The following is a 22,951-nucleotide window of genomic DNA, read 5'->3' as shown; positions in this document are numbered from 1 at the left end:
GCAGTTTTGCTCCATCACATCATTGCATGTGTAAAGTTGTTTAGGAACACACTCATGGAAATGTTTTATCATTGAAAGTTTGATCAAATCCTTCATTTTTCTTGTATCTTCACGATTTTGTTTTGGTGCTTTGCTCCCATGGTGTCAGACATCCCAGTGGAGCTGGGTTCATCATGTCCCTCTGCACCGATGAGCCCGTCTGTCCCAAGTTCCAGCCCAATATCTTTGACCCCTCCCGCTGCCATGACTGCCTCCGCCAGAGGCACCTGCACACCAGCTCAGGCGAGGAAAGCGACACGGTCCCTCCACAGAAATCTCTACCTGAGCCAGAAAGCGGAGCTAAAACTGGGACTGACGCAGGGACTGGAAGTGGGTTTGGATCAGGTAGAGGAGTTCTGTTAACGCCAATCCCATCCCAGGCAGAAGACCGCAACGCCGGTGCCAGCAAGGTAAGAAAATCGAGACGAGTTTAGGTAACCAGGATTAGAGTGACCGTGTGAGAACCCACGAGGACTGACTGACGGGATAAGCTGGATTAGAGTAAAGTCTGGCAGGTGAGACCAGTACCGGTCAGAGGTGAAAGCAGTAAACCAGCAGGATGAGGGGTGACGCCAGATTAAATGAAATAATGTTGGACTGCTTATATTTGTTCTCAGAGTTTCTAACTAATCTATTTAGGATGGCTTTTATGTGACCCCAAAGTGTTTACTTGAGCGTCACGTGACAGGATTAAAGCGAGTTTAAAGCCCAGGTAGTGGGATTGTTGATGAGTTTGCTGCTTTTGGGTGAATTAAGAGAAGGTGTGAGGTAACAGCACGAAGCAAGGCAGCAGTAGTGCTTCCTATTATAAATGAATGAAGCTGGATCACTTACCGCCTTCCTAGGAATTACCTGTCTCTTTAGAGAAGGACACAATTTGAAGAAATAAAACAATGAATACAGCAAAGACTACTGGTCGTTCTACTTTTGTAACATAACTGCTGTTTTATTACTCGTGTTTAATGTTTCTAAACATTCAGGTGAGCAGGAGGTCTTCCAGAGCTAGAATTCCAACCGATGCCTCCTTCGGACAAACGCAAATGGTTTGGGATCTTTTTTAAATGCGTAGTTTGAGAAAAAGGTTTGACGAAAGACAAAAAATGTAGTGATGAAATAATAATGAAGGAAAGCCACAAGGCAGGTCGCGTTACAGAGGTGTAACCCTAATCGAACGGCAGAATGAGAATGTGAGTGGACGAATGCTACCCGTCCAACTCTAGAGGATGGAGTCGGGCAGAGGCGGCCATGGTCACTAAGGCTGAAAAGCTGGCCTGCCCATTCCATCACATTGGTTGTTTGACCTTTGCTTGGGGGCATAGCTTCTCTCAATAGTGACATCCTGGTAACTTGGAGAGAGATGGGCTTTCCTGCAGCGTTGTGATTGGCCTCTGTCTTCCCACTGTCACCCAATCAGGAAGAGTCTGATGGTTTCTCTGTGGTGAGTAGCTACTGTGATGTCAACGGAGGTCACGTTGAGAGCTCTTTTTGCATCCTGAGCCCCGACTGTGAGCTCTACATTTGTGACGGCGACGACGACTACAGCACAGACAGGTAAAGGCTAAAGCTTTTAGCGTTGCATAGCCACTTCTTCTCTCTTTGGCTCTCTACACTACTACTCTCACTGTGTCATCTTCACTCTGGTCATTCTTCTGTCTCCTCTTCCTCATAGCTGTCGTGAACAAAGCGACGGGTTCAACACCTCTGTTAGTGGAGAGGAGGAATATTTGCCAATTCGCCGCCATCCTGCCAAACCCAGCATGACAAGGCTCGACCCTCCACCTCATCGACCCAACTCGCTGACCTGGATGGAAGATTCTCGGAGCAGCGGTAGCTTCACCGGGCGGTCAGGTACATTCAAACAGACCTTGGAGATATGCTGTGGAATTTCTTAACCGTGAAAATATAACAGACTTGAAATAAACTTTCGAAAACAAGTAGTGGCTGGACGATGTCTTTTTCAAACATAATGTACAAGATATCCTGTGCAGGAGTTAACTCGGTCCTCGTTAAACCAGTGACTTACTGCACTTGACCAAACTATATCCAGTTACAGAGAGAGGTGTCCTTTTCTTGGCAATACTATTTGAAGTCACCAGCTGAGGTGTCAAAAAGCAATTATCAGTAATACAATATCAGTTTGTTTGTGTCGGGAAACCTGAACGTTGATGTGTTCATCCTTCTTTACTTCTTCTTCTTTACGATCCCTTAAAGGTCTTCCTTTTTAAATATTGTTCTTCTTCCAGGGTTAAAAGAAGACAGAGACAAGCGCGAAAGTGGCTACTACTCCCTGGGAAGGGCGGCGGGTGCTCGTTCACTAACTGAAAAAACCCCACCTTCTCCTTTTCGACATTTTGAAAGAGGCCATCCCATCTTCAGTAACAGAAACGTTGAGCCTAAAGACATCATCCCCTTCAGAAACCCTAATCTTGGTGTGGCCTCTGACAGGCTCATACCAGAGGTTTACAACGACGATCTACTTATAGAAATCCCTCCCCCTGACCCTTACGATGTTGCAGTTGAAGTTGAGGCCCAAGTTGGACCACGATCTCCCAGTCCCACTCCCTTTAAAATAGCAGAGTCACTGGCCTCAGGTGGCCGTAAGGGTTTAAGTCGAGGAAATCCATCATCTCAAATTTATCAACAGTCCGGACGATATGAGTCCTCGAGGCAAAGCTCAGCTCTGCCATCTCGCTCCTCTTCCCCATCACGTGGAAACCTACTAATGAGACGGAGTGAGTCCAGTAGCCTTCTCGGTGGGCAAAGCTTTGACGGTGCAGGACGATCTCAGGGGACAAGGCCAATAAGCCCCTTGCAAAACAAACAGGGTCAAGGTTTTGAGTCAGGAACTCTGCCAAGAAACTTCAAATCACTTGCAAGTTCAGTCAAATCCCAGTCCAACACAGTTTCTGATTTTAGAAGTGCTTTGCGGAAAAACGAAGTTAACAGTTCTTCAAGTGGACGGGGTTCTGATGTTAGAAGCTCATCTCCTCCAAGGAGGGATCATAATTCTTCATTTCAAATTCCTCGTAATACTGAAGGCATCACTAGTTTATCTCAAGGCCACGGAGGCAGCAGTCGGGCTTCCTCTCCATCTAGAAGAACCTCTGAACGTATGCGTGACAGTCACTTTTCTTCACTACCAAGTAGGAATTTTAGCAGAAACCTCCTTCGTAAATCTGAATCAGCCATGTCTCTAAATGAACATAGCCACCATGGACGCTGTGGTTCTCCAATTAGAGAAGGATATAGTATTGAAGGTCAGACTGAGTTGCGTAACCAGTTGTGTAGAAATGGACTGAATGATCAAGAATATGGACAAGTTGAAGAACCCACCATGCCTCTGTCTAGACAAGGCAATGATAGACAGAGACCATCCATACTTCGCAAAACTGAATCAAACACTGTTGGTAGCAGTCGAGATTGGGGCAGCTGTTCGTCCTCTCCAGGAAGAAGGGGCCATGAGACCCTCAAACAGCATCAGCTTAGGAGTAGAGACCTTAGTAGTGGTTCAGTAAATGGTTATGGGCATAAAACACGCAACTCTTCACCTTCCAGGAGAAACTATGAAGCACCTTCTCAATCTTTGCTTCACAAGTCTAAAGTTAACAGCTCTGTCAGAAGCCATGACAGCTACAGTGCCTCAAGTCTAAGGAAAACCTATGATGCTTCTGACCAACGCACATCTACTAATATAAAAACTGGTAGCTCCCTAAGCAGCAGGAACCAAAGCATCAGCAGCTACTCTCCTTCTCGAAAAGGCAATAATGACCCACCAGGGTATTCATTGCTCCAAAGTGCCACCAATGGGGACTCCAGTTATTCATTTCAGAGAAAAAACTCTGCTATTGAAACCAAATCAAACTCAAGTAGCTCACCACACACACGTCAAGGCTCTACTCATTCCCAACTTTGTTCCTCCTTATCTTGGTCCACTTCAAAACAATCAACGATTGGCAACCGAACTGCTCATGTCACTTTGGAAACAACAAGAAATTCTAGTAGCATCAGATCTGCACATGGCATGTACAGAGAAGAGGATTGCCACCCTGCTCCTAAAAACAACCCCTCCGTCCGTGCACAAAGCCCTTCTCCTTCGCCTCAGATTGACAGGAGGTCCTCTCACCGTACACAAAGTCCCTCTCCTTCATCTCAGATTGACAGGAGGTTCCCTCACCGTACACAAAGTCCCTCTCCTTCACCTCAGATTGACAGGAGGTCCTCTCACCGTACACAAAGTCCCTCTCCTTCATCTCAACTTGATAAGAGGCCTTCCCACTGGAAACAGAGCCCTTTTCTGCCTCCATCTGACAACAGGCCTTCCCATCAAGCACAGAACCGTCCTCCACTGGCTCAGTTTGACAAGAGGCCTTCCCATCGAGCACGCAGCTCTTCTCCACCACCACAAATTCAAATCCAAAGCCACACTTCTTCACAGAGCTCCTTGGAGTCCTCAGAGTCGGGTCGAACCTCAGTGGGATCAACAGGACGAAACAAGGAGGAGTACGCCATGATGGCCGACCTGCCGAAGATCAAAATGATCCATCAGGTGGAAGAACCAGGCCACGCAGGGCGGCCACTGACCAACCAGCCTATGCGGAGGCAGGAACTCTTTAAACCTGCCAGGTCAGACTGACACAACACAAAAACAAAGAATGGTGGGCTGGTTCTTGCACTTCACCAAGTTGTTTTTGTGTTATTTGTTTGCTACGTATTTGAACCAACCTGTATTTAACTATGCTTTCACTACACCATCAGATTTCGCCTGATTGGATACTCTGATAACTTGTGTCGTTTCAGCCACTCCCTGAGCAGGCATCCCTCAACGGACTGGGATGATACTTGGGACACAGAGAAGGAATGGCACAATGGGGGCAGTGGGTACCTGTCTCGAGCTCAATCCACTACCTCATTACAGGTAGAATGATTGAGACCAATATTCAGTGCTGTTAAAAATCATTTGTCCTCTCTACAAATGTCTTTTATGCCACATTAAAGGTTTCATTTTAGCAACTCAATTATAATATCTGAAAGAGACCTGAGCAAATACTAAATGCAGTTCTGAAATTATAACTTTTTATTTATTATTATTCAAAATAATTATTAATTTTGGGAATATAGCTTTCCAAACCAACCTGGCTCTATGTGAAAAATGAATTGCTCCTTAAACCTAATAATAGGTTGTAACACCCTTGGTAGCAACAACTTCTGTTAAGCATAATGATAACCAGTAAAGAGTTTTTTTTACATCACACTCCATGGAAGTGTTGTAATTAAACCACACTGCAGGGTTTTCCAGCATGAACGGCCTGCTTACAGTTTAGGTCAGACATTATCCTTCAGGATTTCCTGCAAGAGAGCAAAATTCATGGTTCCATCAATTACAGCAAGTGGTCCAGGTCCTGAAACAGCCCCAGACCATCACACTACCACCACCATGCTTGACTGTTGTGTTTATGTTTTTCTGAAATATAGAATTAGTTTTACACCAGGTGGAATGGAACACACACCTTCCATACAGTTTCTCTTTTGTCTGATCACTCTTTAGAACATTATCCCCAAACAGAACTTTCTCTGTGAAAGTCAGAAACCATCTCCTCGGACACTACCCCCAAAACCTGTGGGGTCCCACAAGACTCAGTTCTGTGACCATTATTTTCCTACATCCTTCCTTTAGCTACTATTATCCAGTTTTCCCCAGACATTTCACTTCTATGATGATGATATTCAGCTGTGCATGTCCTTCAAACGACACCAGTTGGACAAATTGGCCACCCTTGTTCTGCGTCTGTTTGAAAAATGCAACAAATGCTGTTGCCTAGCAGACCGAGAGGGCGGAGCCGCTAACAAATACACTCAGACAGGCTCACAACGACATTATGACATCATATGGTACCAGCTAACGTTCTAGGGTACCTCTTAGCCAATAACGATGGCAGATTTAAATTCAAATGCAGTGCAGAGTTTTTACCTGACAACGGCACAACACTGACAGTTTTATGCAGAACATTAAAATTTTAACTAAAATGCACTAAAGTACAAAACTATTGACTTCACGTGTCTGCAGCACGATTAGACACGCATTTATATAGTTTATCAGAAAAAATAAGTTGATTTGCGGGTGACTTGCTCTTTAAAGACACTTAACAATATTGGAAAAGTTAATAAAGGGACCCTTGTTGCCCCATTTTTATATTACAGCTTAATTTGGATGCCTTTTCTTTGTGTATAATGTTTCATTCATGCTGTACAGAGCTTTGTGATATCTTTATCTGTGAAAGGAGCTCTATAAATAAATTTTACTTACTTCCTGGTGGTTTGGCCCTTAAACTGGCCCACTAGTTCAGTCTGAGTGTGGCTGGTGGAACATTCCAAATAATGTGGTTAATCACAGCTAATTCATGGCCTAATGAAGTGGGGGATTGTTATTGACATGTGTCCAGGTTGGTTTGGATAGCTGTTTTATTATGGTTTTATTAAATGTATCCTGTAATTAGGCTACAGTATAGATGGGGCAAGGAACAAAGTTGAAACCCTACAGAGGAATGCATTGCTCCCTGTTTTTTCCACCTGCTTTGTGTGTTAATGCTTAACCACATCTTGCACACACTGATTGGTAAAAAAAAGAAAATCAATGAAGGTGGAACTGTGTGGAGGTCTTCTCTGTTTGTCAGATATTGATTATCTTCACGCTGTGCTTATCCAGAGATCTGGCAGTCCCACAGCAGACGAGGGCGGCTCTTGGAAAAGTAATCATCACAGATCAGAGCAGATGCAGGTAGGTGCTGTCCCAGCCAGTATGTTGAAAGCATTTGCGTCCTCCTTACTGTTTAAGTGGAGCAATCTCTGAACCGAACGGAGGGTTAGGCTTGCTGTTAGTATTCATATTTGAAATGCATGTTGTAATCCTGAAGTGTATTGCTTCCTTTTTATTATTATCATTATGATAAACAACAGCTGTTTGCAGGGATCTCTCCGTTCTTTTCTGACGTCCCAAATTGTTTACATTTAAATCTCTGTGCTTGTTTTGAATTCCTGTTTAAGCAGCTGTTTGCTGCCTGTCTGTTAGACTTTACCTACAGCCTGCAGTCATTTCATAAGACTTGACTGAGCTTTTGTCGGTTGTGGGCTGCTGAGGCATGTGTTGAAATTCCTGAACTGAAACCAGTAGCTGCTGGAGGATTTTGAAGAGAGGGGGTGGAGTGGCATTTCATTTCCAAGCTCAAAAGACTTGATTCTGCCAGGAAAAGATGGCAAGTTTGTTTTTGCATGTTTGAATAAAAAGGGGAAACCGATCACAGGGTTTTGGGACGGAAATGGAGAGTGAAGGAATGGGACCACCTGAACAGATCTGATGTAATTCGGTAGTAGCGTGCATGTTTGGGGGTCTTCTCCACCTAGAATGGAGCAGCAGTTCCTCATGGAGGTCTCCGGACCTTTCAGCGCTGAGATCTGCGTGTTTTCTTCAAAAACGATCCGAGCGGATCCGCCCAGGAAGTGGCAGACAGGGCAGAGAAAGAGCAGCGAGGCAGAAGAGCAATTTATCAGAAACTTTACACGCTCGTTTCTTCTCCGGCGCTCGAGTTCGTTTTGGCGGTTCAATCGCACCTTTTTCTGTGTAAGAGTAGAAACAGAAGCCGCTCAGGAAGGTCTCGCTGGCGGAAGTTGGAAACCAGTATGAATGGCGGGGGTTATCTTAATGTGCGTGAAGTGCGTGAGCAGACAGTAAGGTGCTTTTTGCTCCAGGCACTTTTTAGCTAACTCTTTGAGAGCTCGCGCGCGCGGATTAAACTGTGTTTTTGTCTTTATTTGACCTCTCCGGATCCTGTTATCATGACGGTAAGCTTCCCGCTCAGTAGTCTTTGCTTCTGTCCTGAAAACACTTTGTTTTTCTTTTCTTGTCACGTCTTCCTGAACTGAAGTGTGTCAAATGAACTCTAAAGTTAGCTTAATTCCCTCTAACTTTCGTTAGCCGCATGTAGCTAGCTGCCGTCTCTGGCTACCGTTGTGCTCGAGGTGAGCTTAAAAACTTCTCGTACAAATGAAACTTGGTCCTAAAGGGTTTTGCTGCTTTGTGAGGGAGTTTCCTACCCCGTTTAGTTGTTTACAGAGGTGAGATGTGTCATTACCTGCAGCGATGCGACAGTTTTCGTGCCAGCTGTGACACAGCAACCAAAAAGTAACAAGCGTGTTTTCAGGACCTCCTCGGATACATTAAAGCAGAAAATACTTCAGACATGCACAAACTGGGACATTTTAATGGAGCCTGGTGAAAAATTAGTAAATTTTTAAATTAAACCTGATGAAGAGCCTCAGTTTGGAGAAACAGCAAGGTCAAAATAGGGCTATGTGTCTTTTGTATTTGCTAGTAGGTTCACTGAGAAACCGTTTTCTACTTGTTTTTTCTGAAATACGAACAGTCACTCTGAGTTTCACATGCAAGCTTAATGTCAAAATAGTCTTCTACCCCATCTCCTGCATTAGCTGTTTATAGAAAATACTCAAGGAATGTTGGATTAGAAAAGCCAATCAGATCCACCGCATGTTAAAAATAAACATTGATGGACTCACCCATCTTGGCTCATGATGGGGAAATCTTGGTTGGTTCGGGGGCCAGGAGAGAGCAGAGCACGTCTCTGCTAGTAGAAGCTAACTGCTAGCATTTGCATCTCCACAATAGAGTGGAACTCTTTTCTTGATTATGTATTTACAGAGTAGCTAAATTTTTGTTATCTCCCATGATTTTATTTGTTGGCGGTTTTAAGGTTTGCTATGCAGAGTAAATGCATAAGAATCTAGAAAAGAAACAGACGCTGAATAAAGTGAAGATGGTAGAACTATTTCAGGCTTGAGTTATTTGTGGGGGAAGAGGGAGCTGAGCCAGAAAGCCAGGCTCTCGATTTACCGGTCGATCTACGTCCCAATCCTCACCTATGGTCATGAGCTTTGGGTAATGACCGAAAGAACGAGATCGCGGATACAAGCGGCCGAAATGAGTTTCCTCCGTAGGGTGGCCGGGCTCAGCCTTAGAGATAGGGTGAGGAGCTCGGACATTCGGGAGGGACTCGGAGTAGAACCGCTGCTCCTCCGGATCGAAAGGAGCCAGTTGAGGTGGTTTGGGCATCTGGTCAGGATGCCTCCTGGACGCCTCCCCGGGGAGGTGTTTCGGGCATGTCCTGCCGGCAGAAGGCCCCCGGGTCGACCCAGGACACGTTGGAGAGGTTACATCTCCAATCTGGTCCGGGAACGCCTTGGGGTCCTGCCGGAGGAGCTGGTGGACAAGGCCGGGGAGAGGATGGCCTGGAGCTCCCTAATTGGGATGCTGCCCCCGCGACCCGGACCCGGATAAGCGGAGGAAGACGAAGACGAAGAAGAGTTATTTGTGGAGATAAAACATTAAAGAGCTAGTCACCCCCAAATCTTCTTTTTTGCTGATAAACTATATAAATGAGTGTCTAATCATGCTGTAGACACAAGTAGTCAATAATTTGGCCCTATAGTGCATCTTAGTTAAAATTTAATTATTCTGCCGAAAACTGTCAGTGTTGCGCCCTATTCAAGTAAAAACTCTGCAGTACATTTGAATTTAAATCTGCCATCACTATTGGCTAAGAGGTACCCTATGATGTCAGCTGGTACATTATGACATCACAATGCCATTGCAAGCCTGTGTGTGTATTTGTTAGCGCTCCACCCTCCCTATCTACCAGGCAACGTCTCCTTGTGGAGCATGTTTCAAACAGGAAATGAAAGTGGAGTTAGACTCTGGTAGGGGGTGACTTGCTCTTTAATGTTGCAGAGAGGCAGTGGAAGAGTTGCAGTTCTGTTAGCCAATCAGAGGCTAGATTCAATTCAATTCAAAAATACTTCATTAATCCCAGAGGGAAATTGATTAGATGTGGACAACTGGACATGTCATGATTAATAATGATCCTGGTGGTTTCTTCCCCTGGCTAGCTTCTACTTTTCCAGACAGGAGCGCTAGCGCGTTTTCCCCACTGAGATTGACTCAAGGCATTCATTTACAATAGAGACCAAATGTGTTGAAATAACAAATAAGTGAACAAAATATTTAAATGTCACTGGTTCAGCATTTTGGCACAACTATTAAGAAATTCCAGCTCAGAAAAACTGGCTAGGATTTTTCCATCTCCATCCCATAACTCTAACCCAATTTCACAGCGAGTAATCAAAGTTTTATGAAATCTATGGTGTTGCCAAGTTTTAGGAATTAGTATTTGCTTAACTAATTCATTTGTATTTTTGTACTGTGTGGGCGTCGGAACGAGCCCCCGCACCATGAGAACAAACATCTCCGCTCTGAAGCCGATCTTCATCCGCGTACGTCACACGTCACGTGATCAGGAAGCAGTACATCCATGTGTTAGGAGATCGTTTTGGGCCGCTGCTGTAAAAAAAAGTGAGGCGCGAACCGGAAAAGCTTCTGCCGATCACAATTCAACAACGGATTATGAAAGAACGGATAACGCTCGAAACGCGCGGATTCTTCCTGATGTAAGCGGTGAGTCTCCTCTTTGTTTTGGTTGTTTTGGCATCAACATCATCCTAGCGCGCAACGTTCTGTGACTCTTAAAAAAACAGTAAAAACGGTGAGAAACGCTGGCAGTTTAGGTCGAAGGGCTTTAGCGATCAGGAAATGCTGGTGGAGAGGAGACCTGAGTTAACAGTCTTGACTGGTTCAGATCGTACCCGTCTGGCAGAAGTTTCAGTGTCTATATAAATAAATCGTGCCAAATTCCAACGATTTATTCTGTGAGGTACCCCAAGGCCTCCAATTTGGTAGGGGGTGACTTGCTCTTTAAAGAGCAAGTCACCCCCTACCAGAGTCTAACTCTACTCCCACTTCATGTTTAAAAAATGCAACAAATGCTGTTGCCTGGCAGACAGAGAGGGCGGAGCCGCTAACAAATACGCACACACACAGGCTCACCACAGCATTGTGACATCATAATGTACCAGTTTACATCTTAGCATACCTCTTAGCCAATAGCGGTGGCAGATTTAAATTCAAATACAGTGCAGAGTTTTTACCTGACAACGGCACAACACTGCCAGTTTTAGGCAGAACATTTAAATTTTAACTAAGATGCACTGAAGTGCCAAATTACTGACTACATGTGTCTGCAGCACGATTAGACACTCGTTTATTTAGTTTATCAGGGGAAAGAAGTTAATTTGGTTTGACTTGCTCTTTAAAGTCGTTTTCACCTGGAAGCAACACTTTGGTGCTGGCCTAGCTTACAGCCGCGGTTAGCTCAACATTAGCTGTTAGCTCTTGTCAGAGCTAATCTCCTTTGCTGTTCGTACCCGTTTCACAGAAACACTCCTCAGCAGACGTGAACAGCAGACTTTTAACACTTACGTTTTTCTTTTTCTTTCGTCATTTAAAATATATTTTCTGAAAAGTGACGGTTGTTTTGTCCATTTCTGCTGCATCTCAGTGATCACTTTGATGTTTGTACACAATCGAACACATCTCTAAGAACCTGTTTTCTAAAGTAATGAGGAAATATTAGCTGTCAACCCTATTAGCTGTGTCTTTGTATCCACCTGTGTGCATTGTGCAGAGAGGTAACCTATCTGACCAGGCCTAAAGGACAATGCTGCTTTACAGGCGTTAAGGAGAGTGCCTGACGCTCCTGCAGCTAGCATTTTAACCCATTTCTTCTCCGTCAGAGGCAGCATTGCTGCTCTGAAATCACGTGACGGCTGAATGTGTTACAGTGACTCTTTAGGTATACTTCCCTCCCTCTGTCTGCTTCCTGACCTTGCCTTGTGGGCATGCATCAACAAGTCAGCGTTCATTTACGATGACACGTCACAAGTTGCACCTGTAGTTTACTGGTAAGGTGAGGCGGGAAGGTGAATTCTCTGGAAGAGCAGACCGATATTATTTATTTTATCTCTCATCTTCCATGAAGATCAGGTTTTCTGTTGCATTCACTGCCCTGCAACTATAGCCGCTAACGTTACAGCTAGATTTGCGTTCGCCAGATGACACTGGGAAGTGTAAAATGTCTCCGAACACACCGGATCACGTGTCCATATAAAAGTCCTTCGTCTAATCCATCTTGAGACTGTAATAATCTATTGTTTAGTCTGAGATTTGTTGGCTGAAAGAATGAATGAGGTGGTGGTGCTGTGACTGATATGGAGGGGAAAAAGGCCGTTTAGGAGGATGGGACTAAAGCAGGACTAAAATCAACACGAGTGAGTTACAGTGAAGAAGATATTAAAATGGAGACGGATTTGAAATGAAGCACGTGTTGCAGAGAGATAAGTGAGAAGGAATGTTCGTTTGTTGATCTCGATCTCCGATCGTGACGTCTAGAGGCGCCTCCAGCGCGTTTTCTCTTCCTGTATTTGAGTGAAAAGCAGCAAAGGAGCCGGCTGCGTCGAGTGGTGGAAACTCTTGAGTTTACCTCAAAGTGTTTCTGCTGACCAAGCTCGTCCGTGTGTACAACGTGTCGTCTTTAACCAGCTCCACTAGACCAAAAGCTCATATCCTCGCTGTGAAAACTGGCTCGTCTCCCGCGGGGTAAAATATCTGTCATCTTCTCGTACAGTGATGGAGTGAACCTGTGGGGGGTGTGGCTCTTCCCTCTCTGTCCTTCACCTTTTGTCTGGTTTCGTCGGCTCTAACCGGGTTACGATCCCCGGTGTGGCTTCACACACAAACGGCCTCGTAGCACAAAGGCATCACTCACCTCCTTCCTGTTAGCGTTGTTTCTCTCAGTCGCACAAGTGAAGCGGGACTAAAATGACTCTGCTCTGCTCGGCAGCCCGACCTCTTAAACTTCAAAAAGGGATGGATGTCAAAACTGGATGAAGGCGGCGAGGTAAGCCTGATGAATTGGCGCTCTTTACCCTCACCTGTCCCTGCTGTAGAAAGCATGCTTGAAGAGTGAAGTGTGTGTTCTCTGAGAAAACAAGCATCTCAGGCCACATGTTGTTAGATCAACACCTCCATCTGAGCCTGATGACATCACAGTGGTGATAAAGTTCATGTTTGCTCTCAGCGACCTGATGTGTTGATGTCTTTAGTGGAAGAAGCACTGGTTTGTCCTGACCGACGCCGGGCTGAAGTACTACAGAGACTCCACTGCAGAGGAGGTGTGTGTTTTTGTTAAATATCGGTTGCGACTGCCGCGGTAACGCAACCTTTCAGGGCCAGGTGTTAACAAAGTCGCACGTTTTCCGTGCAGAAAGACGACTCGGACGGGGAGATCGACCTGAAGTCCTGCGTGAAGGTGTCGGAGTTTGATGTGGAGAAGAACTACGGGTTTCAAATACAGGTGACCGCTTTACTTTTCAGTCCTACTGGGCACTCTTTTGGGTTGCCCATATGGTCTCCGTCTCGGCCTGCTTCGGTTAAATAGTTTCTTATTGACCTCAGACGCGGGAGGCTGTGTTCACGCTGTCGGCCATGACGGCGGGCATCAGGAGGAACTGGATAGAGGTTCTGAAGAAGTGCATCAGGCCCAGCAGCTCTCCAGACCTCACACAGTAAGTACCGACATAGAAAAAGGATGATGAAGGCCACTCTAATACCTACATTTAACTTTATTTTTTTACTCTAGACTTGATGCGTTCACTGGTGAAAGTAACTAAAGGAGGGAAGTAACTGTGAATCACTAATGGAAAATCCTGCAAGCCCAATTGAAAACACTTGAAAGGGCTTGAATTCAAAACGAAGAGATGTGGAACAATGGCGCGCGACTAAAGCCTTCGTGTTTGAGGAGAAAAGAGGAGCAGCAGGGCTCCAGTTTGTCGTCAGATTCGTGTTAAAGTTAGAAGCACAGCATTCCTTCAAGGCAATGTTGATTTATTTTTTATTTTAGTCGTCCAGTTAGTTTTAAATTCGTTTTAATTCAGTCGACTAGAGTACCCGTAACTTTCTTCTGATGCAATAATTTTCAAAAGTCTGTAAAGGGAATGCTAACCACTCCTACAACTATTCATATGGTTTTAATAACAAAACGAATGGTAAATACCAAAAATGGACGCCGACAGTTTGAAACGATGGGTGCTTCTCAGTGTCACGGCGCCTAGCCTTGCGAGGCGATGTCTTGCGAGGGCCAGGCGCCTTGCTTACGAGGACACTGTCCTTCCTTGGTCAAAGAAAACGGTTAAATGGAACATACTTGCATCACGTGACACGGGAGATAACGTTATATTTTATACCTATAAATATCTAACGAGTCTTTTACTTTTTAAATTGTGTATATGTTTATTAAATTAAAAATATAAGTGAGTTACTACCCGCTAGCCACCGAAGCTGCAACTACTAAGCAACTAACCAACCACAGATAACTTCTTTGGATCTAAAATAAACATTTTAAATTAGCTGACTTACTTTTAAACTTGAAATTTGTCCCTGAAGTAGCTGCCGGCTTCTGATCCGCCGTCCTTTTGAAAATACCGCGGTGTATTGTGGGTAATTTTTTACCAAGGCTAGGCTACAAGACACCTCCCGTGTATCCTCGCTCAGCTAGCTAAACGGCTAACAAACGGAGAACACACGCCTCGGTAGAACGTGAACGTTGGAACACGTCTTGGCGGCTCCCGATGACGTATCTCCTAGGCAACCAGGGCGGGGCCAAGACATCAAGGCGAGGTTCCTTGGCATTGAGAAACAGTCGAAGTCTCAGTATTAAGTAAACAAATCTGTATTAACGCGCAGTAATGTTTGTAAAGATGATAGGAAATGACATCACACCATCAAAACATGAAAAGGTGTTGCTCTAATAATGAAAGGAGGTAAACTAAAGGTGAGGCGTGTTTTAAAAAGTGTTTATTAGGGTTTCCCTGCTCTCATTTACCAGGGTGGGCTGCCGGATTGCTTCTCTGGATCACCTGAATGTGTTTTTATTTATTTTCCTCACAAAAACTCAGGTAGAACACGGATAATATTACAGCCGTAGAAGCACCACGAAAACGACTAAACAACCAGATGCGCCGCTTCGCAGTTCTGATTGGCTCCAGCATCCCACCCCACCAATGCTCGCTGCTACCACTAACCAGGGGCACCCCGGATTGTGTGTCCTCACCAAGCAAATACTTTACACATTGTAATATCTAGTGCTTTTGCTCCCAGCAGGGGACATTTTCACCTTTTAGACACAACTGCAGGTGCTGTAGAAACAACCGAGCCAATGGTAGACCTGCTGAGGCTACGAAGGGGCGTGGCTAGACCGACCTGTACGTTTTGCACATAGGCGTTCTTCTTGGTGGCCGTTTTTAAGTCCAAACTGAAAACCGACTTTTGTATTGCAGTCTGCCACAGCTGTTTTACGTTTTTACTGTACTTTTATAGATCTGTGTTGTGAAGCTCTGTGGCCGTGTTGCATTTAAAGTGCTACACGCATGTTTGGTGTTCTTGTGTAAAGCTAAATCCATCATTGTGCGACTCATTCATCAGCTGATCGGTGTCACTTCCATCCTTTAGGCTACCCGACAACAACAGCGACAAGGAAAACTCCCACACACGCTTCTTGCCGTCTTCCCGTCTCCATTCTTCTCGCCACGGCGACTCCCTCTCGGATGCTCCCGCCTCGGCTCCTGTGACCAAAACCAGGTTTGACTACGTTGAGCTCTCTCCTGTTCCGGCCTTCTCCGGCTCTCTCCCTGCCGGTCAGAGAGAAGCAGGAGAGGGGCAAGGCCGAGAGCACGGCCAGTGGCAGGAGGAGAGGAACACCAGCAGGCAGTGGGAGGCCATTCTGTCCAAGAAGGGCAGCGGCGTGGGCTCGAACCAGAGGCTACACGTGGAGGAAGAAATCGAGAAGAAGTGGGCGGAGTTTGAACGCATGCCGTTAAAAGACATGAGCTCCTTCCCGTTGACGGGACCGCGGTCCTCTAGCCAGTCAGCCAACGAGGCGCTGCAGAGGGAGGTAGTGCGTGGAGATGATTCTCTAATTTGCAAATCATCTAAAATGCAAATTAACCCTTCATCTTCCTGGATGAAGTCATTTCTGTTTCTGGCTTTTAACACTTTTTACTTCTAACTGCTTTTCACAAGTGTTTTCCTAAATAAAACTCAGTAGAAACACGACTGACTTGAGAAGTACTGAGGTTTTGTGGAAGATGCTTCTGAAAGAAAGGCCCGTGTGCTTCTGTGTGCTGTGGTGTGATTGCTCTCCCTCCGTACCTGCAGGCTGAACGAGTCACCCCCGTAGTGTCGCTCAGTGGGCTTTATCTACTCTTTCTTCTTCTCAGGTGGCGTCACTGAGGCCACAACTGGAGCAACTACAGCAGGGAGGAGGAGGAGGAGGAGGAGGAAGTGTGCGAGGCGTCTGTGGGCCTGAAGCTCCCTGCAGCCGCAGCCTGGCAGCCATGGAGCGCGCCCACAGACAGGCGCTGGACGTGCTGCAGAAGCAACACGAGCGCCAGATGAGGGAACTGGAGAAGGAGAAGGACCGGCTGCTGCAGGAGGAAGCCCAGGACACGGCACGAGGTCAGCCAATCAGACGACTCGTAGTAGCAAACGAACACGTCATCAGTCGGATTCAGGCTTTTTACAAGTTTAACTCGTTCACTGCCAATGCATTTTTTTACTGTGTGGGCGTCGGACGAGCCCCCGCGCCGTGAGAACAAACGTCTCAGCTCTGAAGCCGATCTTCATCCGCACACGTCACGTGATCAGGAAGCAGAACATCCATGTGTTAGGAGATCGTTTTGGGCCGTTGCTGTAAAAAAAGTGAGGCGCGAGCCGGAAAAGCTTCTGCCGATCACAATTCAACAACGGATTATGAAAGAACGGATAACGCGCGAAACGCGCGGATTCTTCCTGATGTAAGAGGCGAGTCTCCGCTTTGTTTTGGTTGTTTTGCGCGCAACGTTCTGTCACTCTTAAAAAATCAGTGAAAACGGTGAAAAATGCTGGCAGTGAATGAGTTAAAGAGCAAGTTCACTGAGAAACAAGTTTTCACTTCTTTTTTAAATACGATCAAATACTCAGTTTCACATCCGGGCTGAACGTGTAAAAGTCTTCTACCCCTATTTCCTGCATTAGCCGCTGATGGAAAACAGACGAGGAAACGCTCAGATGGACTCACATCTTGACTCGCAACAGGGAAGGCTGTTGTTGGTTTAGCGTCCAGGAAACCGCAGAGAACGTCTCTGCTAGTAGAAGCTAACCGTTAGCATTAGCTACTCCACACCACAGCAGAACTCCTCCAGGCTTGTGGTATTCATGGAGATAAAACATCCAATGTCGCAGAGCAGACAGAGTCAGTGTTAGAGTTGTGTTGCTGTTAGCCAATCAGAGGACAGATGTCTAGATATCCTGATTTCTAATGAGTATGACTCCAAAACCTGCTCCCCTCTCCTCCGGCTAAATTCTGCTTCCTGAAACGGGAGCGCCAGAGCTCCACCGGGGTCCTCGAAGAGAAAAGGTTTGGAACCACCGGTCTGAACCGCTTGTTTTCTGGTGAATACGGCTGATTTAGGCAGTCAGGTCTAAATCATTTCTAACAATTCGGATTACACAGTCAATAACAACCTTGTAACCACGTGAGCTAATGTTACCACTTTCATCAGTGTAGGACAGGGGTCCTCAATTATAATGGTCTGAGGGCCACACACAAAAAAGACCCAGAAGCAAGAGGGCCGGGGGGGTTGGATTGTGGAACAAGAACTTCTATCTTCTATTTCTCTCTCCTTTTAACGTCTCAGTGTCCCTAAATAAAAGAGACAGATGATTACGCTGCAGCCGCCGTCACCGACCCCGCTCTCTCCCCAAGACCGGACCTCCCGACATCACAGCACTCGGTCTGACTGAGCGCTTCCAGGAGAAACAATAATGAAATTATGAAAATAATAACGCGCGTTTGGAGCATCGGTTTGGAGGAGCGTCCTCCGATCCTCTCTCTTGTGTGAGCAGACAATCTCCCTCTCTCTCTAGCTCTCTGTCTCAGTCGCTGATCGAGCGAGCGGAGCGCGCCGCGCGACAACCCGCTCAATCAACATAATTTACGGCCCAAATCCAACAGAGCCGGTCGGGCTGATTCGATTCGGGTTCGGTCTCAGGTTCCAACTCCAGCGCTCAGCCCTGCAGAATCACATAAAGGCGGACCAAAGTTTCCTACCCGGTAAATGTGGAGAACTCCGCTCTGACAGATGTGGATGCTACGCTGGAGCCGCCGTTAAAATAACAAAACCACATTCCACTATAACTGATTTGATGCAGAATCGTTTATGCCCGCATCTCATGCATTGATTATTTTCCTCAGCTCTATCCTACACCTCCCGGTCGGCCGTCGGGGGTGGGGGGTGCGCGCGGGGTTCGTGGGCCACAAAGAGAGGGCTCGCGGGCTGGACGTGGCCCGCGGGCCGCCATTTGCGGACCACTGGTGTAGGAGATGGTTGGATCCTAATAGACGGGCTGATGGCGTTCTACATTTAGTACTTCCTGTCCAGGTCTAGGCTTGCGGAGCGGCTGCTGTAGATGGTGCGATTGTTGCAGGCTGAGGCTGTGGGCGTGTTGTATTACATTTAAGCCACAGATCAGAAAACGTCCCCCCAGGTACAAAAGCTGGAGTTTACACCAGACGTTTGTGTTCCAGTGATGGACGCTCTGAAGAAGAAACACAAGGAGGAGCTGGAACGAGAGGTGGAGAGAGTGACGAGGCTGAGCGGCGGGAGGGTCGACCCCCAGACTCTACGAACCAACCAACAGTGAGCAACTTTACACGACCTCCTGCTCACCTGATCAGATGTGACTGATCCATCTCCGCCACCCATTTCAACAGCTTCATAAATACCTTCTTATTTTTATTGTCTTTACTCAAGTCCTCCACGTCGGTGAAAACCCCTAAAGTGGGCCGCTTCACGTGGGCGGCCATTTTAGGGTTTTCTGATGTTGTGAGTGACGCCACCCAAGTTTCCTGCTGTTAATGCTGAAGAGATGTAGAAGAGCTAAGTCGTGGGTTAGATTTCCTACACTCGGACGGTCTGGCGGACCGGCAGCGTTTACTCTGCATGGTCTGCCTCATTTCTGCGGTCCCTGCTGGTGAGCAGAAGAGGTTTCACAACCACAGCAGGAAATGCACGAGTCGTCATGTTGGTGCTGTTACAGTTTATCCCTGCACTAAGATACGGTCAAGTAAGAGAGGAGGTTTTTATTCTGTGAGCCCAACACGTTCACCGCCTCTTCTCCTGTGTGTGTCGCCGCAGGGCAGAAGCTCAGGCGCTGCAGCGAGAGCTGGCCAGTCTGTCTGAGCGCTACTCTCACAAGTGTCTGGATCTGAACCGCGCCGAGCAGAGGAACGCCGAGAGGGAGCGCGAAATCAGCCAGAAGGAGAGGGACGTGGAGCAGCTGAGGAAGGAGAACCTGGTGATGATGTCATTCTAAACTAGAGTCATGGTGTTTGCAATGTGACGGATGAAAGGAGGGCAGATAAACGGCGTAGCTGCTGCGGCACTGATGAGCTAACGGCTAGCCTGAAGGGGAATTTCGCACCGTTGCAGAAAAAAGTACCAGAAGTGCTGCATTCTGGTGAAATGGTGAAATTCGAACTGCTGTGTTATAAATGTTTTTGTTTAGGGTGACTCCACACCTGGTTTACTGGTCGGATTAGCCGTTAGCTCATAAGTCATGTGATACATAAACGCTCTAGAAGCTACCTACAGGAGCATTTCAGATGCCCGACGTATCCTGCAGCGTGATTTAAAAACGCCTGTCCACCTGTCTTCTGCACCTGCTCAGCAACAAATGTCCATGAGGTTAAAGAATTTTCCTCTGCAGGGCTTAAAGATGCGCTTGACAGAAGAAATGACTCGAGTACGATCGGCAGATCAGAACTCGGAGGACCACAAAGACAAGATGTCCTGTGAACTGGAGGTACTGATGTTTATGACACTGAAAGAACGTGGGGATTACGTGGTGGGATTAGAAAATCCTGACAGATCTACGTCACGCTGTCACTTAACATTAATCTTGACTCACGGCGGGGAAGGCTGTTGTTGGTTTAGCCTCCAGGAAACGGCAGAGAACGTCTCAGATAGTAGAAGCTAACCATTAGCATTAGCAACTCCACCACATAGCAGAACTCCTCCGAGCTGGTGTTATTTGTGGAGATAAAACATCAACGTTGCAGAGAAACAGTCAGCGGTGAAGTCGTGCTGCTGTTAGCCAATCAGAGGAGAGATGGTCAAATATGATGAATATTCACGAGTAAAGCCCGGCATATCGTTCAGCTCCATCTCAAACGGTGCGACGTCATCGCAGAGCAAAGCTCTTGAGTCGTGTTCTCACACTACGTGTGGTAGCGACGCTTCGAACCTGAAAAACGTGCTAAAAGTCATAGTTTTCACACGTCAGACCTTCAAGTCTGAAGACCCGGAGGCTGCTGTGGTGTTATTGATGTGTCTGTTGCCCTTCGGGCTTGCTGTAGGAGGACACGCAGGGGTTTGTGGGTGTTGGAGAAGGAAGACAAAGGAAGTAAACAGTGTTTGGGGGTCTGTATTATATAAAAGACGCTTTTGTGCCGATCCTCGTCTTTGTGTGCGAAGAAAACTGTAAAAATGGAGGAAACGACGTGTGATAGAAGTACCCGTGGAGCTGCGTTGAGTTGGGCACGTGCTTTTGGGTCGCAGCGCCGCTTCAACAGTGCAATACCCTCAGAGGGACGAGCAAAATGTCAGACATGGTTGACGTTGGTGCGATTGCTGATTGGGAGCTGGTTGTGAGGACGTAATCACCTCATTAGCCCCAACGCAGAACGTGTCCCGCCCGCAAAGATTCTCTCATGAGAGGAAAATCGGGTCAAAATGAGCCAAAAACGGCCCGGCGTACGACTTCAAACCTCACTCCTCCAGCCAACTTCTACTTCCTGAAACGGGAGCGCCACAGAGATGGACTCATAAGGGATTCATTCATTCATACTAGAGACCACGGCACTGTGGGCTCTAATGCAGTTTAGATCTTCTCATTCCCTAAAAATCTTTGTTTGTGGAAAACCGTTCTCTTTGTTCCAGGTTCTCCTCCGAGTGAAGGAGAATGAGATCGAGTACTTGCACAAGGAGATCAGTTGTCTGAGGAGCGAGCTACAGTTTTTAAACACGGTACGGTCTGTTGCTTCAATCTCAAAGTTCGGATGCAGACGTTGGATGCTGACTAGCAGATGAGGCGTTAGCCCGAGGCCCTGCTGATGGTTTGGACCTTTTCTGCAGGAAAAGCAGCTGGCTTGTGAGCGATATGCCGAGGTGCACGGTGAGCTGAACGGGATGAAGGGCCGAACTGAGCGAGAGATCCAGAGTCTGAAGGAGCACCTGAGGCTGGCCATGGCTGCTTTACAGGAGGGACAAAAACTAGGGAACAGCCTGGACCACTGAGGGTGCCGGTGCTGGTGCTGTGGAGAACGGCGACTGGCGTTGTGCGGGCAAAAATAAAACATTTTTTAAAAAGTTAGGTTTTTCAGTCGATATGGTGACGGAGTCTAAGAGAAAGCCTTGTACAGTTGGATCAGAACCTTAGTGACTTGGCTCTCCACCGTTCTGCCAATCAGAAGCCAGGAGTCATTACACTGGGCAAATCTTAAGAGTGCACTTTTGCTTTTGGGAGCGCGAGCTTGTATAAAAACACATTTAGTCCTAAAACTGGAACGTCTGTTGAGTTTCTTGTAGATAAACTATTTTTTCTGTTTAATTTCTTTTGACTTGTACTTAAGAAAAAGGATCCTAAAATTTACTGTAATTGTTGGTTTTTTTTTTTTTTGTTTTTGTTTTTTTTTTTTTTGCTTCCTTTTTTCAAACCCTGTATTTATGTTCTGTTCAACCTTTTGTGGTAAATATGTTGGGATTTGAACATGAAAATACAGCATGATGTCACAAGTCCTAGCAGAGCGAAGGCGGGGCGGAGCTACGATTGTACAGAAACGGATTCGGACATCTTTCATTTGCTTAATGATTGTTGACCCGCATCACAGCTGTTTGTGTTTTCACCCCAAACTTCCCGTCTCCTGACTGCACGTCGGCATCTTCTGCATGTGCCAGCACCACAACGCAGGTGTTGCATCAATGAGCCAATTTTTATATGAATATATTTCTTATTGATAAAAAGTATTGTGACAAAATAATTTAACTACCTACTTTTTCATATTTAATGTCCTAAAGAGCCTGTACGGTTTGTAAATGATACTCGTTTTTGCAATCAATAAAATGACTTTGTAATGTTGTGAAAGGCTTACTAATTAATTTGTTCACAGCAGTGTCCTTCCTATTTGTCTCGGTTCTGTCAGAGCTCAGATTTGAATTAAACGGCCATCCTATGGGGAATCAGGCCAGATTTTCCAGTGGAATAATTTTAGCAGCATATGAACCATCCTTCTGAATTAATCCACCACCCACTCATTAGACGTGAAACTGTCCGCCAGAAGCCACCTAGGAAGTATCTTCTGACCAGTTGTGCGTATGCTGAGGGTGCCTAAGACCTTCAGATGCATCAGAAACCCACTCCCTCGCTCTGAGAGACTAGGTACCAAAGTACCTAGTTAATCGAATATGAAAGGCTCAATAATATTGATAATCCATATTTTATGGAATATTACATTATATCGAATATTCTATTGACATTTTATTAAAAGTAACCACCTACAAATTGTTACAACTTCAACAGAAACACTTAAGTCTAGCATCCACATCTGTCATTTAGATGTTACCATACATAATTATATTTATTCCACATTTGAAAACAAACTGCAAGAACAATGCTAATTTGTGTATGATCCTTTGAGGGTTTGTCACCATATTGAAGCACAAAAGTGAGCAAATTTCAGTGCAAAATCATTTATATATATATATGACTATATGAAAAATCTGGCCTGATTCCCCATAGGATGGTCATTTATCATTCATTCTTGGGGAAATATTACATTTAAGGGAACCCAAAGCCATC

General features: G+C 46.0%; 1 protein-coding gene across 5 annotated transcripts; it reads left to right on the top strand.

Annotated features, from left to right (window-relative positions):
• The first annotated feature begins 4,218 nt into the window (after positions 1-4,218).
• Positions 4,219-22,231, top strand: triobpb (TRIO and F-actin binding protein b). Of its 5 annotated transcripts, XM_054750855.2 has the most exons (14): positions 4,219-4,662; positions 4,837-4,954; positions 6,743-6,814; positions 12,840-12,896; positions 13,102-13,170; positions 13,263-13,352; positions 13,454-13,563; positions 15,506-15,947; positions 16,273-16,510; positions 18,621-18,732; positions 19,231-19,390; positions 19,802-19,897; positions 21,034-21,120; positions 21,229-22,231. In XM_054750855.2, the coding sequence occupies exons 1-14, from the start codon at positions 4,547-4,549 to the stop codon at positions 21,388-21,390; spliced, it is 1,929 nt and encodes a 642-aa protein (XP_054606830.2). In that variant the 5' UTR covers positions 4,219-4,546; the 3' UTR covers positions 21,391-22,231. The 5 variants fall into 5 exon arrangements, with proteins under 5 accessions (XP_054606830.2, XP_015800772.3, XP_015800770.3 ...); XM_015945286.3 differs by lacking the exons at positions 4,219-4,662; positions 4,837-4,954; positions 6,743-6,814 and adding an exon at positions 7,165-7,289; XM_015945284.3 differs by lacking the exons at positions 4,219-4,662; positions 4,837-4,954; positions 6,743-6,814 and adding an exon at positions 7,316-7,875.
• The last annotated feature ends 720 nt before the right edge of the window (positions 22,232-22,951 follow it).

This window comes from Nothobranchius furzeri, chromosome 12 (genome assembly GCF_043380555.1).
Source record: "Nothobranchius furzeri strain GRZ-AD chromosome 12, NfurGRZ-RIMD1, whole genome shotgun sequence".
In the NCBI taxonomy this organism is placed as follows: domain Eukaryota; kingdom Metazoa; phylum Chordata; class Actinopteri; order Cyprinodontiformes; family Nothobranchiidae; genus Nothobranchius; species Nothobranchius furzeri.
The sequence above is the reverse complement of the archived record's forward strand: the minus strand, read 5'-3'. Positions and strand labels throughout refer to the sequence as shown.

What these genes read in the sequence shown, in the direction of transcription:
- triobpb (XM_054750855.2), top strand. Translation starts at nt 4,547, where the DNA reads ATGATGGCCGACCTGCCGAAGATCAAAATGATCCATCAGGTGGAAGAA. An exon ending in AGCTCTCCAGACCTCACACA is followed by an intron (nt 13,564 to 15,505) that starts GTAAGTACCGAC and finishes TCCATCCTTTAG; the next exon opens with GCTACCCGACAACAACAGCG. An exon ending in AGCTGAGGAAGGAGAACCTG is followed by an intron (nt 19,391 to 19,801) that starts GTGATGATGTCA and finishes TTTCCTCTGCAG; the next exon opens with GGCTTAAAGATGCGCTTGAC.